The sequence below is a fragment of the Oryctolagus cuniculus genome, chromosome 19, assembly GCF_051225735.1.
Source record: "Oryctolagus cuniculus isolate XC-2025 breed Fujian yellow rabbit chromosome 19, ASM5122573v1, whole genome shotgun sequence".
Classification (NCBI taxonomy): domain Eukaryota; kingdom Metazoa; phylum Chordata; class Mammalia; order Lagomorpha; family Leporidae; genus Oryctolagus; species Oryctolagus cuniculus.
In genome coordinates, this window is record NC_142885.1 from 7,401,376 (window position 1) to 7,419,495 (window position 18,120).

The 18,120-nt window shown below is 57.7% G+C and overlaps 3 protein-coding genes across 21 annotated transcripts in view; 2 read left to right on the forward strand and 1 right to left on the reverse strand.

Annotated features, from left to right (window-relative positions):
* EIF2AK1 (eukaryotic translation initiation factor 2 alpha kinase 1) overlaps window positions 1–6,792 on the forward strand; it is a 39,308-nt gene extending 32,516 nt beyond the window's left edge. For 4 of the 7 annotated variants that reach the window (XM_070063737.2, XM_070063736.2, XM_051838968.3 and 1 more), the window contains 4 exon segments: window positions 937–1,051; window positions 1,241–1,323; window positions 2,244–2,477; window positions 5,936–6,792. In XM_070063737.2, coding sequence (XP_069919838.1) covers window positions 937–1,051; window positions 1,241–1,323; window positions 2,244–2,477; window positions 5,936–6,067 — 564 coding nt within the window. In that variant the 3' untranslated portion in view covers window positions 6,068–6,792. 7 annotated transcript variants of the gene reach the window in all.
* A 45-nt stretch (window positions 6,793–6,837) lies between these two features.
* Window positions 6,838–15,310, reverse strand: AIMP2 (aminoacyl tRNA synthetase complex interacting multifunctional protein 2). 2 transcript variants are annotated; one of them, XM_002723070.6, is made up of 4 exons: window positions 15,197–15,310; window positions 10,938–11,144; window positions 8,600–8,831; window positions 6,838–7,314 (listed from the first exon to the last, which is right to left on the reverse strand). In XM_002723070.6, the coding sequence occupies exons 1-4, from the start codon at window positions 15,209–15,211 to the stop codon at window positions 6,929–6,931; spliced, it is 840 nt and encodes a 279-aa protein (XP_002723116.3). In that variant the 5' UTR covers window positions 15,212–15,310; the 3' UTR covers window positions 6,838–6,928. The 2 variants fall into 2 exon arrangements, with proteins under 2 accessions (XP_002723116.3, XP_002723115.4); XM_002723069.6 differs by having other exon boundaries at window positions 15,068–15,310.
* A 135-nt stretch (window positions 15,311–15,445) lies between these two features.
* The window catches only part of PMS2 (PMS1 homolog 2, mismatch repair system component), a 31,113-nt gene continuing 28,438 nt past the window's right edge, over window positions 15,446–18,120 (forward strand). For 8 of the 12 annotated variants that reach the window (XM_070064385.2, XM_017339083.4, XM_089320911.1 and 5 more), the window contains exons 1-2: window positions 15,465–15,585; window positions 17,454–17,593. Coding sequence is in view for 1 of the 12 variants with exons in the window: in XM_051838970.3 (XP_051694930.3) it covers window positions 15,491–15,585; window positions 17,454–17,593 (235 nt within the window). In the remaining 11 variants the exon portion in view is untranslated. Of the gene's footprint in view, window positions 15,586–16,643; window positions 16,952–17,453; window positions 17,594–18,120 lie in introns of all 12 variants that reach the window. The other 4 variants (XR_007916485.3, XM_051838970.3, XM_089320909.1 and 1 more) reach the window with 3 other exon arrangements.

The window sequence follows — 18,120 nt, forward strand, 5'->3', positions numbered from 1 at the left end:
GACACCGTGTGTACTGTGTTCTACAACAGGAGAGCAGGTGGGGTGTGGAGACACCGTATGTTCGTGTTCTACAGCAGGAGAGCAGGCGGGGTGTGTAGACACTGGGTGTATTGCGTGTTCTGTTTCTTAGAATGGCAGAGTTAGAGTGAGAGAGGATGAGGAGAGGGTTTCCATCTGCTAATTCATTCCCCAAATGGCTGCAACAGCCAGGTCGAAGCCAGGAGCCAGAGCTGCTTCTGGGTCTCCCATGTGGTTGTAGGGGCCGTGGACTTGGGCCATCTTCCACTGCTTTCCCAGGGACATTAGCAGGGAGCTGGATCAGAAGTGGAGCAGCTAGGACTCGAAACCGGTGCCTACATGGGATGCTGGCACTGTTGACGATGGCTTAACCCACTGCACCACAGGGCCAGCCCCAAAATAAGACAGTAACTTATGTGTACCCCAGGAATTCCTGATTTAGTTGGCATAGGGATTGGCTTTGGATGTTAAGATTTTTAAAAACTCCCTTGATGAGTTAAATGTGCAACTGAATTTTTAGAAATTTTTGAGAGGCAGAGAGAGAGAGCGTCCATCTGCTGGTTTCCTCTCCAGATGCCCACAGTGGTCTGGGCCTGGCCGAATCTGGGAGGTAGGAACTTACCCAAGATCTCCCTGTTAGTGGCAGGGACTCGGTTACTTGAGCCATCACCAGCTGCCTCCCAGGGTCTCTATTAACAGGAAGCTGGAATGGACTGGAGCCGAGACTCGAACCCAGGCACTCTGATATAGGATGTAGGCATGCTCGCAGCGTGCAGCTTGCCCCTGCTCAGGGTTTTTTGTTTTTTGTTTTTTAATTTTTTAGGGGGCTACCTGCTCCTGAGTTGAAAAATCTTAATACGCAGAAGTTTTTTAGTATTTAAGGAAACGAAGCACTTGACTGGTTCTGTTTGTTTACAGCCTAGAAATATTTTTCTTCATGGTCCTGATCAACAAGTGAAAATAGGAGACTTTGGTCTGGCCTGCGCCGACATCATCCAGAAGAATGCGGCCCGGACCAGCAGAAACGGGGAGAGTAAGTTTGTGTACATGGAAAGACCTGATCGAGTATGTCAGTATTTAGAGAGAATCATAACTACTTAATAGCAAGTAGGATGAAGAGAAGCAGCAGCCCTTGTTGCCAGGAACCCCAGCTCATAGTGAGTGTCTTCGGTGTTGACAGGGTCAGCCCTGCAGTGTCTAACGTGTGGCCTTCTACACCTAGGAGCACCCACACACACTTCCCGAGTGGGCACCTGTCTGTACGCCTCGCCCGAGCAGTTGGAAGGATCGGAGTATGATGCCAAGGTAGTGTCTGTCGCTTCTGTCCTTGTTTCCAGTTCTTTCTGCAGACGTCAGCAGCAGCGGGCGCAGCAGGTGCAGAGGTTCTGTGCGGGAGGTGTTGTGGCGACGGCTGAGCACCGCAGAGAGCCCCTGGGCATCGACTGCTCTAGTGCGAAGCCGAGCTTTGCAGCTGAACCTGACCGCTGCTTTCGGGCCAGCTTCCTAGCGTATTTCTAAGTCCACGGTTGGCACACGCTGTTTCTGGAGTGGGCCTGCCTTTCCCAGCATCACTGCTCCCCCTGGAAGCCAGGATTCCTGCGGGTCTGTAGGCAGCCGAGTGTGGGTGAATGAGTGTTCCAGATCAGCCTGACGTTCACGTTTAATCCCCATTGTTCCTTGAGGAAATGGTAAAGTAAATCCTTCTCTGAGAATAACAACCCAGTAAGTTTTATTCTTTTTGATGAGCTATTCATCTTTTTAGTGGTTGGGAAAGAGCTTCCAGAAAAAGCAATGGCTGTCCCTAAATCCTGTGTAGTAAAAACCGTCCTAAGAAGTAGCACAGGTTTTATGCGGTTTGTTAAATGTCACCAGGAATTCTCGATGGCGACTGGAGGCAGACGCGAGGCAGAGTGGGCCTTGAGCAGTGTGTGGCCCCCGTGGCCGGCAGCACAGGCTGAGCACACGTCGCTGCCTGGCGAGGCCTGGATGGCCAGGAGCAGTGCAGCAGTGAGGTCGGGGTGTGGCCCTGAGCGCCGTGAGGGCCATTGTGCCCATTCCTCTTCTGAGCAGGTGCCCCTGGGCGCCCCTCTTTGACAGTTGGGGTTGTGCGAGTCGCAGCCGTTGCGCGTGCTGGGGAACCCTCTGCCGTGTGGGAGGGCGGCACGCGGAGGTGGAGACGGGGCTTTCCCGTTGCCCTTTGGCTGACCCGCGTCTCTCTCACCCAGTCAGACATGTACAGCGTCGGCGTGATCCTGCTGGAGCTCTTCCAGCCCTTCGGGACAGAGATGGAGCGGGCAGAGGTCCTGACGGGCGTGCGAGCTGGCCGCATACCCGACTCCCTCAGTAAGAGGTGCCCGGCGCAGGCCAAGTACGTCCAGCTGCTGACCAGGAGGAACGCGTCCCAGCGGCCGTCCGCCCTTCAGCTGCTGCAGAGTGAGCTCTTCCAGAACTCCGCGCATGTACGTAACCGTTTGTGATGCTGGGAAACGCGAGGCCTAAAGTACGTTCAGACCGTGCATTGCTCTGGGGGGAGTACAGTGCGTTTTAGAACACGGTTTGTGCGTACAGTTTAAACCCGTTGTCTGCGTCCCCTGCCGGCCGTGCAGTTGAGGTCGTGGTCCGCCCGCTGCCCGTTGTCCCTGGAACTTTGTGTCTGGCCTCATCGTGCAAAGCCACTGGAAAGCTTGCCTTTTCCCTTTTGCACTGTGGGACAGTGCCCCCTGCAGTTGTTACAGAAACGCCTGCTAGGGAAAAGGTAACTCGGGGATTGGGAATACTGGCGCACACCCTGCCGTGGCCGGCCTGCCAGCTCTCGTGTTCACCACGCGCTGTGACGTGGCGCACACCCTGCCTGGCCAGCCTGCCAGCTCTCACGTTCACCACGCGCTGTGACGTGGCGCACACCCTGCCGTGGCCGGCCTGCCAGCTCTCGGCGTTCACCACGCGCTGTGACGTGGCGCACACCCTGCGGTGGCCGGCCTGCCAGCTCTCGCGTTCACCACGCGCTGTGACGTGGCGCACACCCTGCGGTGGCCGGCCTGCCAGCTCTCGTGTTCACCACGCACTGTGACGTGGCGCACACCCTGCCGTGGCCGGCCTGCCAGCTCTCGCGTTCACCACGCGCTGTGACGTGGCGCACACCCTGCCTGGCCAGCCTGCCAGCTCTCTGCGTTCACCACGCGCTGTGACGTGGTGCTGCCCAGGGCTGCCCTGGCACTTCCTCCTTCCTGTCCCCTTGCTGAGTACCAGGTATGGTTCTCATTCTGCATATACGAGAAACAGCCGATGACCCACCCATTCTAGTCCCCTGGAAACTTCCGGGGTTGATTAAAAGCTTCGTTCAAAGAGGTCACAGGTCCTGTGGTGCTTGCTACTCCAGATCTGCTCTGCAGGCCAGCCGTGTCGGCGATGCCGTTACCTGGACTCTGCCCACACCTGAGCCCGCACCTGCGTGTTTAGGGTTCTCGAGTGATGGACACATGGTCCTGGAGCAGCAGAACCTGCTGCCGTGTTCCCCAGTGTCTCCAGATCAGCCGGCCTACGACCACCGGGCACCTGATGGGTGGGCTCCTCAGGCTGTCAGGAGGAGAGGGGACCACAGCCTGTGATTTTGGGAACTGTGTGGTGACTCTACCCCGCTGCGCCCCAGCGCCAGCCCCCCGTGTAGGAACTCTCGAAGGGAGTCAGCAGAGCTGGTGCGTCTTCTGTTTAAAGCTCACTGATCTTCAAGTGAAACAGTGAGTTTTATTATTAGCCTGAGTGGTAAAAGGTATAGTTTTCTCTTTTGCAAAATGTTTGAAAATTATAGATGTGGTTCTTAAAGTCAAGCATCTATGTCGTCCTCATCAACCGTAAGACAGCTGGTCAGGACCATGCTTACTTACGTTTGTATCAGGGACCTTTCCCGCCTTGCACAGTTTTGCTCTAAGAGTGACCCCCGTGTTGCCAGCACTGGATGCCGTATCGGAGTGCTGGGTGGAGTCCTGGCTGCAGTTAGAAGACAGCCCAAGTGCTTGGGTCCCTGCCACCCATGTGGATGAAATTCCTGGCTCCTGGCTTGGGCTTGGATGAGGCCTGGCTGTTGTGGCCATTTTGGGAGTGAACCAGCAGACTGAAGATCTCTGTCACTCTGTCTTTCAAATAAGTAAATCTTTTTTTTTTTTTTAGTAATCCACCCTACACATAGCCATATAATAATTTTTAAAAATGATTTATTCATTTATTTGAAAGGCAGAGTTACAGAGAGGCAGAGAGATAGAAAGGTCTTTCATCTGCTGGTTCACTCCTCAAGTGGCCACAGCGGATGGAGCTGGGCCGATCTGAAGCCAGGAGCTTCTTTCGGGTCTCAGCCCAAGGACTTGGGGGTCATCTTCTACTGCTTTCCCAGACTACAGCAGAGAGCTGGGTTGGAAGTAGAGCAGCCAAGACTCAAATCAGCGCTCATATGGGATGCTGGCGCTGTGGGTGGTGGCTTTACCTGCTTAGCCACAGCGTCGGCCCCTAGTAATTGCTTTAATGTGCAGAGAATTTGCTTTGCATGGTAGTGTGGGGCCGTAAAATGGAAAGGCATCTCAGTGGTCAGTGGGAGAGTCATGGTTGTTCTTGGACCTTTGGAATTTGTCAGAGGGGCAGGCATTTTGCTCATTGCTTAATGTGCCAGTTACAACTCCTACATCTTAGTGTCTGTCTCTTGTTTTCTAAGATTGATTTGAAAAGCAGGGTGACAAAGACCATCCACTGGTTCACTCCCCAAATGGCCACAAAGCCAGGAGCCTGGCACTCCTCTCTGGGTCTCCCATGTGGGTGCTAGGGGCCCAAGTAGTTGGGCCATGTTCCATTGCTTTCCCAGGTGCATTAGAGAGCTGAATTGGAAGTGGAGCAGCCAGGACTGAAACCGCTGCATCAGTATGGGATGCCGGCCCACAGAGTGCTTGGGTTTGATTCCCGGCTCTGGCTTCCTGCTGTAGCTTCCTGCTAACGTAGACCTTGGAAGGCAGCAGGCTGAAGCCGCTGGGTGACTGCCACCTACTGGGAGATCTGGATTGAGTTTTAGGCTCCTGACTTCCACCTGACTCAGCCTGGGGAATGAACCAGTGGGTGGGATTGAACTCTGTGTCCGTTTTATCTCTACCTCGCAAATCAAGATGCTGTCATAACAAAGTTCTTGTCAGCAGTGGACGTGGAAATGAGAAAGCTGTACAGCTGATGTTGATCTAGTGTGCTGGGACGCAGGGTGCTGGAGACACTGAGGATCCGGCACTGCCCCTTCATCGAGTGTCACGTGACACCAGCCGTCTCACGTGCTTGGGCCAGGTGTCACACCCCTCCCCACGTGTGGACTGGCTTCCGGCGTCTGAGGGTTGTGAAACATCGCAGGGGTTTTTCAGTGACAAGTGTTTTTGTGTGTGTGTGTGTGTGTGTGTGTTTTTGCTGGTACCACTCTCCAGGACAGCTTCATTCCCGCTGCCATTCCCGTTGCTGATGCTCAGCCCCTGTGGCAGCACGCCTCCCCCATCTCCTCCTTTAGGTCTGGTTTCAGTTTGCTTCCAGCATTGTCACTTTTGGTTGTTTTTGCTGCACTTCTGTCCTCCTTGGCCAGTTCCCTTTGGGTTCCTCACTGGAAGACAAGGCAGCATGACCACGTGCACAGCGACCAGTCGCTGAGCCTTTGATGTGGTGTCATTGGGCCCTGATGGAGAGGTGCACTGATCAGTTTGGGAACTGAAGAGCTTAACCCAACTGCAGTGAATCCATCGCGGGCTGTCCTTGAACCAGGCCATTGGGCGACGACGTGATACGTAACTCGGTGGAGGTGACTGGGGGCTTACGCGCACTGGAACCGTGCAAAGTGAGGACGGCCTGGATTTTTCCAAGGGAAGTGGCTGTTTTGATGAGGCTTAACATTTTCTCTTTATAGGTTAACCTCACCCTACAGATGAAGATAATAGAGCAGGAAAGAGAAATCGAGGAACTCAAGAAGCAGCTGAGCCTCCTCTCCCAGGCCCGAGGGGTGAGGAGTGACAGGCGAGACGGAGAGCTCCCTGCCTAGCCGTCACTCGGCCACGTCACAGGGGAACGTGGACTTGCACTTGCAGCAGTCAACTGGAATGGACAATTTCAAGCCTCCTGAGGTTCAGGCGGCATAATCCTCACTTGGAATCACTCAGCCCGCATGACTCTCCCCTCATGCTGCTCTTCCCGGAGGTACCTCCTGGTGACCTCCTGGTGACTGCTCCCAATTAAACTTACGCTTTTCCCTTTCCTATTCCGCAAGTCCCATTCCTGAGCCTCCTACCTAAGCATTAACTAAATCTTAGGTATCGGTCTCCATTCTTTCTCCTTTGAATCCTGGGCCCTGGCCACCTCGCTCCTTTAGAAGCACACTCACTGCCCCGCCACCACCCAAGGCCAGGCCTGCACCCTGGCGCAACAGCTGCCAGTCTTAGTCCTTAGCTGCTGCTGCTGTTGCCAGAGACACCTGCTCCGTTCACTCCCTCCAGGGTGGAAGCTCAGCCTGTGAGCAGCGCCTCTGCTCTCCCCGGCTGCAGCCCAGCGCCACTCGGGCAGGCTTCACACGCTCACCCCAGGTGGCCTCGGAACAGCTGCGACAGCATCTCCCCGCACCCTTCTGCCTTCTCAGCACTTGGCTCTCCAGCCAGCCTCTCCACTCACTCGTTTTTGTTTCCCGGAGCTGTCTGCCACATAGTTGGCAGTCTTCATGGGACTACTGTACGTGATTCTGCTGAATTTTAAATAAATAAACCCTGCAAATCACTTGATGCTTTGTTACTTGGCAACTGGCATAAATAAAACAACAGGTTCTAGTTCAATCAAGTCCCTTTATTGATAACAGGCGTGAAACACCACCATTCTCAGAATGTAAACCATCGTTGAAACTGGTCAGGGAGGTTCACTTCAGGAGCTTGAGGGCCGTGCTGAAAGGGGCCAGGTTGTCACAGGAGCTCATCCACCTCTGCACGTTGGCCGGCGCCGCGCTGCAGCCTCCACTCTGCCGGAGCACGGCCCACAGCACCACGTCCGCCACGCTGAGTTCGCTCCCCACGAGCCACGGGCTCTTCCCCAGAGCAGAGTTCATGGCCCGGAACACAGCCGCCTTCTCCTTACTGCTTCCCTCTTTGAGCTGGAAAGTGGCGATGTCCACCCAGCTGTCTATGAGGGTTAGGTTGACAGCATCGTGCTTCTGGCCAAACAGGGAGAACAGGAAGCGTGCGATGTTCCCTTCTCCTTCGATGGGGCACATCGTCTGCACGCTGAACTTCATCTGAGTCTTCGGCACTGGAAAGAAAAACACACGCATGCGGTGCCGTCAGCCAGACCGGCAGCCCGGGGAAGGACCTGCCTGGTGCGGGCAGAGGAAGTCACTAATAGAACTGGTGACAAGGCAAAGTATTTTGGGAGGGTGTCACACTTTTCATGTCTCCCCAAACATTCAAGAGGTTTTAAATATTAACCGTAAGCCAAAAAAGTAACCCAAGCAGCCCCTTCCGGCTCCTGATGTATTTTCAAGCCACAGAGGACCTCAGTAGACACCTGCCCCAACCCCTGTTGCTGCAGGAGCTGGGAAGGGGCACTGGAGACCAGGAGTCCCACCTCCCAGGCTGGGGACTCCGCCCTAGTGCCTGCTCTCCTTACGTGGCACCGGGGGCAGGAAGCTATCACTGGATGGACATTAGCTCACTGCCCAGGAGAGGCCTGTGCCAGTGGGAGAATGAGTGAGTGAAATCCCATCATCCTTCGAGGGCCCTATGAAAGGTAACCTCAGGTCCCTGTCATGTAGGTTTTAGAATGTGAGGCCGCATGCCTGGGGCAGCTGCTGCGCCCCTGCTCTGCCAGCGTGGACAGGACTTCATCGCACCAAAGCAGAACCCCCCAGAACTGCACCCAAACCACCATGCATGTCTTGTCATGGACACACAAGGGTTCTTCAGAAAGCCCATGGAGAAATGGATTAGAAGGTGAGTCGGCAGTGTGCGTTTGGCACAGTGGCTCAAGTTGCCACGGGGGATGCCTGTGTCCCACATGGGTGTGCCTGGTTGGAGTCCTGGCTACTCTACTTCCAATCCAGCTTCCTGCTGATGTGCACCGTGGGATCCAGCAGGTGACGGCTCACGGAGTTAAGTTCCTGCCACCCACGTGCAAGCTCCTGGCTTCCACCCGGCCAGCTGTTCTCATCTTGGGGGGGTGGGCGAACCAGCAGCAGGTGGAGGATCTCTGCCCTTCAAATCAAGTGAAAAAAGTAAAATAATTTAAAAAAATGTTAACCTTACAAAGAAGCTTTGATATGCATGCATTTTTAAAACATTTTTTTTTTTAATTTATTTAAAAGGCAGGATGACAGGTCTTCCCTCTGCCGACTTCATTCCCCTGACAGCCACAACTGGGCCTGGGCCAGGCTGATGCCAGGAGCAGGAACTCCATCTGGGTCTGCCACGTGGGTGGCAGGAACTCCGGTACTCACATGGAGCAGCTGGAACCGGAGCCGCGGCCCCTCGTGCACAGGGGTTCAGGGTGCTGTGAACTTCGGTGAGCCTGCAGGTGCTGCCCGGTTCTCCCCACTTACCATTCTTCCAGATCAAAGTGAAGCCCAGCTGGTGTTCGTGGCGGGGCTGCTTTCTGGTCTGTTCTCCAAAGCACTTGAGAAGGTTTTCAGGCACGTTTCTGACTGAAGAATGCGTGTGGACGGTGGACAGGACCTTGTAGTGGTCACAGAGCAGCCTGTGCAGCACCAGCAGGGAGAGGGGTGGCGAGGCCGGGTTTGCGTTGATCACGATGTCTTTCAGTGCCCCGTAGTCCTGGGAGAGACCAGTGTGGCAGGTAACAGACCAGGAGTGGTCTAAGAGCCACAGCAAGGACCTGACCAAGTACTGGACTCTGGGAGAGACCAGCGCGGCAGGTAACAGACCAGGTGTGGGCTAAGAGCCCCAGCAGGGACCTGACAGTGATGGACTCTGGGAGAGACCAGCGCGGCAGGTAACAGACCAGGAGTGGCCCAAGAGCCCCAGCAGGGACCTGACAGTGATGGACTCTGGGAGAGACCAGTGCGGCAGGTAACAGACCGGGTGTGGGCTAAGAGCCCCAGCAGGGACCTGACAGTGATGGACTCTGGGAGAGACCAGTACAGCAGGTAACAGACCAGGAGTGGGCTAAGAGCCCCAGCAGGGACCTGACAGTGATGGACTCTGGGAGAGACCAGTACAGCAGGTAACAGACCAGGAGTGGGCTAAGAGCCCCAGCAGGGACCTGACCAAGTACTGGACTCTGGGAGAGACCAGCGCGGCAGGTAACAGACCAGGTGTGGGCTAAGAGCCCCAGCAGGGACCTGACAGTGATGGACTCTGGGAGAGACCAGTACAGCAGGTAACAGACCAGGTGCCGTCTAAGAGCCCCATCAGGGACCTGACCAAGTACTGGACTCTGGGGGAGACCAGCGCAGCAGGTAACGGACCAGGTGGGCCTGACTGAGTGCTTGGCTCTGAGGAAGGCACTAACTCGATCCCCACCTCAGAGCTGAGCCCACTGGATCCCAGGGAGGTGAGAAGTGAGCTCCCTAAGAACAGCTGGGAGAGGAGCTGGACAGCCCCACCCCCTCAGCCCCTCACCACCAGCACCCCACATATTGACAGCCTCACGGCCAAATTACTCATAAGGGAGGACTGACCCTGTAATCTGTCCCCTCTACCTCTGAGGCAAAGCAAAGTTTAGGAGGAAATCACACATGGGGTACCCCAGCCAGCCACCTGGCATCATGGGTGACCACCTGACCAGATGCGGCTTCCACGCCACCTTGTGCCCGTGCAGACGCTTCAGTGCCGAGCCCCGGGAAGGGGACTCCGGCTGCACAAAGCCGGCTGAGGAGACCTGGGAGGTTCTAAGATGTGAGGTGTCATCCCTTGTGCGCAAACTTAAAGGCCCTGTAAATGAGACTCTCTCTTCCTTCCCTTCACTATTAAGGAATGCACCTCACGCACACAATCAAGGCTGGCGCGCTTGGCTTTCCATCCACCAGTCTGTGCCAAGAGCTCCACAGTGCCCCAGAGTGCACTGCGTTATCTGGGGATCCAAATTCACCCCGAGCACCGCGGGACCCAAGCGGCCTGCCCAGCACCCTCAGCGCTGTGCGTGTCAGACTCACCCACTCCATTCCAGCTTCCTGGGTGCCCGGGCAGGGCTCCAGCGAGCAGCTGAAGGAATACACCAACGCAGAGGTACTGAGGTTGCCAGAACGGAGCCCTGGGTCAGAGACGTCCCACACTGCTCCCACTTACGTAGACCCCTCTGATGGCCAACTCCCGAGGAGCGACCAGGGCGGCTTCCAGGGGTCAACCCTCTGCATCGTTACACAGACAGCGCTTTGTAACACATTCTATCTTTGCCTATCAGACTGCTGCCCAAGTTGGCTCAACCAGTGAGCTACTGTCATAAAGGCTGGCTGATGCAACCGGCTTTTACAATAATGAATTCAAGCAGAAGTCTGAAATACGAGACTGGCTGGCTTTCAGCAGTGCGCTTCAAAAGGAAAGGCACTGGGGTTTGTGTGCCTGGCCGGCCAAGGCTCTGAGAGCCAAGGCTCTGGGGGACCTGTGACTGGAAGAGGCGGGGCTGCCAGGGAGAAGGTGGCTCGGAGGCCGACTCCCTCCCCTGCCCACGGAGGTGGGATGGGGTGGGATCCTCCCTGCTCTAGTCCGTGTGGTCTGAGAAGTCAAGGAGGGGTTGCAGAGTGTGCTGGGGCTTCACCCACCTCAGGAACCTGCTGTGTGCAAGGCACAGTCACTTAAGAGAAAGCATGTTCCCTGCTCCCCCCTGGGCACTAGAAAACCGCGGCTTTCATCATGGGCGTGCCGGGCACGGATGACCACCCAGCACACACGGATGCTCCCCGGCTTCCCAAGGGCACTGACCTTTCCCAGCACCGAGTTCAGGTCCAGCGCGGTGGCCGTCAGAGCCGTGGGCTCGTCGGCCTGGATGATGTTGGTCACGTCCAGGTCTGCGTCCGGTGTCTGGATGAGCTTGGAGAGGCCGTCAACCGCGGCTTTCAGCTCGTACAAACGCTGTAAGATATCGTCCTGGCGCGACTCCAGGGCTCGCAGGGAAGGGTCAGACTCCTCCTGCGGACGAATCAGGCCCCAGCCTTAAGAGAGCAGCATCAGCGCCCAGGCGCAGCAGGTCCCTGTGGGCTGACCCGCGTGTGCTGTAGAGCAGGTGGGAAACGCGACATGGCTGCCCTGGAGCTGAGACGGCCGCCAGAGGGAGAGATCGCTGTTCTGCATTTGCAGAGAGCAGACGCAGCTGGCGGCGTGGTGGTGGGAGGAGTGCTGGGAGGTCACAGTGATCCACACACACAGGGAAGCGCGAAGTTCACGGGCCAAAGACTCCCCAGGTCATCTCCCAGGCAGCACTGGCGCTCGCCCCAGAGCCTAGGACTTCCCGACTGGCCAGACGCCTGATCTCATGAGCAGGGACCGCGGGCATCCTCTGCTCCCTGAGGCTGTGAGCGCCCAGGCCCGCTGCCCGGTGTAGCCTCTGAGGCGCAGAGAGAGCCCGCAGTGCTTGCCCAGGAGCCGCCTCCAGCTCCACACTCTCGAACGCAGGAACGAGAAGGCTGGTGCCGTGGAGAAGCCTGGCATCCCGTATGGGCACCGGCTGGGCTCCCTGCTGATGCACCTGGGAAAGCAGCAGAAGATGGCCCAAGTCCTTGGGCCCTGCACCCACGTGGGAGACCTGGAAGAAGCTCCCGGTTTCAGATTGGCGCAGCTCTCACTGCGGGAGTGAACCAGCGGATGGAAAACCTCTCTGTCTCTCCTTCTCTCTCTGTGTAACTCTTTCAAATAAATAAATAAATCTTTTTTTTTTTTTTAAAGTCTACAGAGTGTGGCAGTGACCCTGAGTTTATTACAGAGGTACTCGTGATACGGCAGGGTGCCGGCACACCTGCTCCTGTCCGTGCGTGGGCGAGTCTGGTATTCCCAGACCTGGCCCCTCCTGAGGCACTGGGGACACCTCCACTGCCCCCGCCCAGGGCTGGACCATTCCCCCCTGGCCTCTTTCCTAGCCGGTCACTTCACACCCTCTCCAGTCCACTTGAATCTATCCCTTCAGATGCCAGCCAGAGACATTTAAAAACAAACAAAAACCCAAACCAACTTGGACCTTGCCAGCACCCCCCCCCTTCTAACTGCCTAGACTCTTGGGTGAAAAGTGAAATCTGGGGGCGGCAGTTGTGGTGCAGCAGGTTGAGCCACAGCTTGGGACGCTGTATCCTGGACTGGAGTGCCTCGTTCAAGTCCTGGCTACTTCTCCTCTCATCCAGCTTCCTGCTAACGTGCCTGGAAGCCAGATGGTCACGGCTCTAGCACTTGAGTCCCTGCCGCCCACGTGGGAGATCCAGTTGGAGGTCCTGGCTCCTGGCCCAGCCCTGGTAGTCGTAGGCATTTGGGGAGTGAACCAGCAGAGGGAAGATCTTTTTTTCTCTCTTTTCCTCACTCTGCCTTTCAAATAAGTAAATAAAAAAAATTTTTTTTAAATGTTAAACCTTGGGCTGGCATTGTGACACAGTGGGTTAGGCCAGTGCCTGCGATGCCAGTATCCCATATGGGTACTGGTTCGAGTTCCGGCTGCTCCACTTCTGATCCATCTCTCTACTAATGTGCCTGGGAAAGCAGCAGAAAATGGCCCAAAAAGTGCTTGGGTCTTTGCATCTGTTTGGAGACCTGGATGAAGTTCCTGGCTTCGACCTGGTCCAGTCCAGCCACTGCAGCCAGAGTTAGAGAGAAGATTCTCTCTCTAACTGGGTGGAATGAAGGAGAGTTCTGGCCTCCCAGTAAGTGACTGGCGCTGCCTGGAAGTCCACATGTGCACATCCCTGTGTTCAGAGTTACACACAGAGAGGAGAGAGAGAGACCGAGAGAGAGGGCTTCCATCTGCTGGTTCACTCGCCAACTGGCTGCGACGGCCGGAGCTGTGTCGATCTGAAGCCAGGAGCTTCTTCCAGGTCTCCCATGTGGGTGCAGGGGCCCAAAGACTTGGTCCATCTTCTTCTCTCTCTTTTTTTTTTAAGATTTTATTTACTTATTTGAGAGGTAGAGTTACAGCCAGAGGGAGAGACAGAGAGATAGGTCTTCCCTCCGTTGGTTCACTCCCCAAACGGCCGCAACAGCCGGCACTGCGCCCATCCAAAGCCAGGAGCCAGGTGCTTCTTCCCGGTCTCCCATGTGGGTGCAGGGGCCCAAGGACTTGGGCCTTCTACTGCTTTCCCAGGACACAGCAGAGAGCTGGATTGGAAGAGGATCAGCCAGGACTAGAACTAGTGCCCATATGGGATGCCAGCACTGTAGGCAGAGGATTAACCTACCGTACCATGGCGCCGGCTGGGCCATCTTCTGCTTTCCCAGGCCATAGCAGAGAGCTGGATCAGAAGTGAAGTAGCCGGGATTCAACTGGAACCTGTATGGGATGCCAGCACTACAGGCAGCAGCTTTACCTGCTATGCCACAGTGCTGGCCCCAAGGTTTATTTATTTTTAAAGATTTATTTGAAAGGCAGTTACAGAGAGGCAGAGAAAAAGGTCTTCTCTCTGCTGGTTCACTCCCCAAATGGTCACAATAGCTGGAGCTGGGCTGATCCAAAGCCAGGAGACCTCCCACTTGGAGGCAGGGGCCTGAGGACTTGAGCCATCTTCTGCTGCTCTCCCAGGCACGTTAGCAGGGAGATGGACCGGAAGGGGAGCAGCTGGGACTCCCACCAGCACCCATATGGGATGCTGGCACTGCAGGTGGTGGCTTTACCTGCTACACCACAGCTCCGGCCCCTGAAGATTTATTTGTTAATCTAAACGGCAGAGTGACAGAGAAAGGGAGAGAGAGAGAGAGCATCTGTCTGTTGGTTCTCTCCCCAAAACCCCCAGGAGCCAGGACTGGGCCAGGCTGAAGCCAGGAGCCTCTCAGGAGCGTGACCAGAAGTGCAGTGTACCTGGGACCGACACTGGCCCCGTGGGATGGGCCTGCCCCGGCTCCTGCCCTCCCTGTGCGCTTTCCATGCCCTCGCCTGTCTTGGAGCTGCCCGATTTCTCCTCTGTCCACGTGGTGGTCACTCGCTGGAGGAGGGAGGCCGTGTATCTTCTCAGACAAGTTCACAGATCAAAGCCCAGAGTTAAAACAAAAGCTTGGCCTTGAATGGGCTGTGTTGCTTTAGGTTCCGTGGGGCTGTGCCGTGTCCACCCGTGTCCACGGCGGTCGGTCAGCAGCCCCAGGAGCCGCTGAACCACACATCTGCTGTTTCTCCTCGCTCTGTGCCCAGACGGCCGCTATCGACCAACTGCACCGTCTCCCCCCACAACCCAGGCAGAAAATCAGGAAAACCAAGTGAAAGATGACACGGCGCGGGGCGGGGGGGGGGGGGACAGGCCACCCCAATCCATCTGGTTCCTTGTCCAGCCTCGGAACGGGCTGACCGACCTCCTGCGGGGACCCCGGGACGCCTAGCTGCAGCCCACAATCCAGAAGCCTGCAAGGTGCACGCTGAGGCGACGTCAGACGCCCCAGCTTCGCCGAGGGTGCAGACCAGAGCGATTCTAACACGCGTGCTGCCTGCCGAGACCCCGAACCCGCAGAACCACTGTGGAAAACGAACTGACCCAGCACAGAATGGGGGCCAGCGGCATCCCGCAGCCTGAGCACGTGGACGCCGCAGCATGCCCCCGGGGTCCCCGAGCGGCAGCAGCAGGGGGAGCGGGCCACCGCCAACCTGGCCAGCAGAGCGACTGCCCGCGGCTGCGGGTGGGGGACACTGGGCTCCAACCCAGCCCTCCATTCGGGGTGCACACTGGGTTGCCGAGACAGAGCACCAGGGCACAGCTAAGGCATGGACGCAGCTCTGGCAGCTCAGGAGGTCAGCGTGGGCAGATGTGGGGTGGGGACCCCAGGCCTCGGTGGCCGCGGCGCCTGCGCATGGGCGGGGTGGGGGGATGGGCACTGCCCGGCCGCGGCGCCTGCGCACTGCGCGTGCCCCCCCCCCCGCTCCGGCACACTCCTACCTGCACGTGGCCCACGTCCGGCGCGGGGCCGCCGCCGCCGCCGGTCCTGCCGTGCACGTTAGGGAGCCGGTACATGCAGGTGGGCAGCTCCACGCGGAGAGGTGCGCCGCCCCCGTGGTAGGGCTTTACCTGGTACATCGGCATCGCGAGAACCAAAAGGAGGGAAGGTTGGCGGCAGGGGAGGAACACGATCGCTCCGACACCCAGTCCGAGGCCGCGACACACTGCGGCCACCGCCCAGCTGACCCCGTAGCCGGCGTTCGAGGGAAAGGAAAAAAAAAAGCAGTCCGCGCCCTCTAATTGGCCTGGGTTGTGGTCACGTCACGGACCCGACCTTTGACTCAGCCAATCCGCGAGGAAGGGATGTGGGAAGCGGTCGCTGCCCCGCCCGGAAGGGGCGGGACTCAGTGTCAAGCGCGGCCAATGGGCGGCCGGGACGCGGGGTTCCCTGGGGGCCTTGCGGGACGGGCGCTCGCGCTGTCGCCTTCCGCGGTCATGGAGCCGGCCGGAGGCTCGGGGTGAGTGCGGGCTGCGGTCTCCGCCTCGCGGGCGCCTCCTCTGTGGACCGCGGCGTTCCGGCGCCCGGGAGAGGAGGCGGCAGTGACTGAGGCGCGCGCGTGGCGAGCCGGTGGCGCGGAGACTCCGAGTTAATTCCCTTTTCTCTGCGCGTTCTCTCTCTCTCTCTCTCTCTCTCTCTCTCTCTCTCTCTCTCAGAACTGAGATTCGTTTGGAGGGGGGCGAGCCTCCAGGCACCCCGCACGCCGTCCACGGCCGCGGCGCTGCTTTGTTTTGTGGCGCGTGTCTGTTTCGCGTGCGATTTCTGGCTGGTCAGCCGCAGCCACGCCAGGGGTCATGAGGCGCCGCATCCGGCGTCAGACCCGTCCGTCTCCCCGCACCCCAGCCTCACACCCCGGCAGCTCCCCCACCCGCAGCCTCACACCCCGGCAGCTCCCCCCCCCCCGCAGCCTCACACCCCGGCAGCTCCCCCCCCCGCAGCCTCACACCCCGGCAGCCCCCCCCCCGCAGCCTCACACCCCGGCAGCCCCCCCCACAGCCTCACACCCCGACAGCCCCCCCCCCGCAGCCTCACACCCCGGCAGCTCCCCCCCCCGCAGCCTCACACCCCGGCAGCTCCCCCCCCCAGCCTCACACCCCGGCAGCTCCCCCCCCCAGCCTCACACCCCGGCAGCTCCCCCTCCCCGAGACGCTCACCCCTCGCCCCTGGCGGGCCCGGGGCCAGAGGTGCCGCTCCCCCCCCCCCCCCCCCCGCAAGATCGCCTTGCCGGTTCAGGACGGAGAGTCGGGAGGCTGGGGGCCGCCGTGTGTTAGGTGCTGGGGACGCACCTGGAGATTTCTCCCCGTGGGATCCAGGCCGCTTGTCGGCCAAGCTGGGCACTAGCCATTCCTGAAGGCAGGAGCTGGAGCAGTGTGGGCCGTCCAGGGGCCTGCCCACCCACTGGGGTCTCTCTGGGTGGGTGAACCAAGGCGGCAGGCAGGTCAGAGCCCACCGAGGCTGGTACTGCGGTGCTGGTCAGCTTTTATTTTTCATAATTTTTTTTTTTTATTTGAAAAGCAGAAGCAGGGAGAGAGAGAGAGAGGTCTTCCATCTGCTGCTTCACTCCCCAAATGGCTGGAACAGCCGGAGCTGAGCTGATCCAAAGCCAGGAGCCAAGAGCTGGTTCCGGGTCTCCCATGCCGATGCAGGGGCCCAAGGACTTGGGCCATCTTCTACTGCTTTGCCAGGCCACAGCAGAGAGCTGGATCGGAAGTGGAGCAGCCAGGACTCGAACTGGCGCCCATATGGAATGCTGGCACTGCAGGCGGCGGCTTTACCCACAGCACCGGCCCCTGGTCAGCCTTCCAGCAGAAAGATGATTTGGCCGGGTCCGTGATATTGGAAATACCTGGTGGCAGGGCGGAAGCTGGGTGGGCGTGGGGGGAGAATGGAGCAAAGCTGGGGCCTCCGGGGACGCTGCTGCGCCAGGGGGCTTCCCGGTGAGTGGCACTAGCAGGGCCTCGGTGGTTCCGGTGGTACGCGGCTTCTGGGACGGTTCTGGGGATGCGCGCTGTGTTCCCCACTCACACTCTTGTTTTTCCAACTCGCGAGTTGCTTCAGGAGAAGAGGATCTCAGGGTCGCGGCATACAGTGTGCCGCTCTCCCATGTAGATTCATGCGTTGTTGAACTTGGATGTCTACTGCATTGGCAGCGTCTGTTCAGAGGTGTTTTTGACAGGGTTGGTAAAGGATTATATTATGCGTATGTAGTGCACAGGCATGTTCCCATAATAAACGGACAGGTTGGACCCCTGTTAACAGACGAATCGCGTCCCGGGCCTGGCTGCGGGTGAAAACGCGTAACCGAGTGCTTGTGGCTGGTCTCTGCAGCACAGACCCCGCCAAGGCCATCAGGCCCATTGATCGGAAGTCAGTCCATCAGATTTGTTCCGGGCAGGTGGTCCTGAGCCTTAGCACCGCGGTGAAGGAGTTGGTAGAAAACAGCGTGGACGCTGGTGCCACGAACATCGGTAAGTGTCGGAGTTTTAAGCCGCAAGAAATAGTTGATGCGATTTTATTCAAGAAACCTTTGTCACTGCAGTAGAACCATCCGTGGTGTACCAGTAAATTATTACTTTAAAGTTAGCACCTGTTATGTGCCAGGGTCTTAGGTAGTAATAGTAATAGTAGCAGTTCATTTAAAAAATTTTTTTTATTATTATTTTCATTTTTTATGTGAAAGGCAGGGAGACACAGAGATCTTCAACTGCTGGTTCCCTCCCTACATGCCTGCAACAGCCAGGGCTGGGCCAGGCCAAAGCCAGGAGCCTGGCACTCCATCTGGGGTCTCCCAAGTGGGTGGCGAGGACCCAGGTACTTGAGCCATCGTTTGCTGCTTCCTTGGTGGACATCAGCAGGACGCTGGTTTGGAAGCAGAGTAGCCAGGACTCCAGCTGGGTCCACGGACGTGGGGTGTGGGAGCCCCCAGCAGCCACTTAACCACAGGGAGAAACGGCCCCCAGCAGTTCACTTTCCTTGTGTTCTTACTGTGCCAAGT

Excerpts from the sequence above, each read along its gene's own strand:
- AIMP2 (XM_002723069.6), bottom strand. The coding sequence starts at position 15,211 with ATGCCGATGTACCAGGTAAAGCCCTACCACGGGGGCGGCGCACCTCTC. Across the intron at positions 8,832-10,937 it reads TGAACTCGGTGCTGGGAAAG|GACTACGGGGCACTGAAAGA; the intron begins GTCAGTGCCCTT and ends GGTCTCTCCCAG. Across the intron at positions 7,315-8,599 it reads CACTTTGATCTGGAAGAATG|TGCCGAAGACTCAGATGAAG; the intron begins GTAAGTGGGGAG and ends TTTTCTTTCCAG.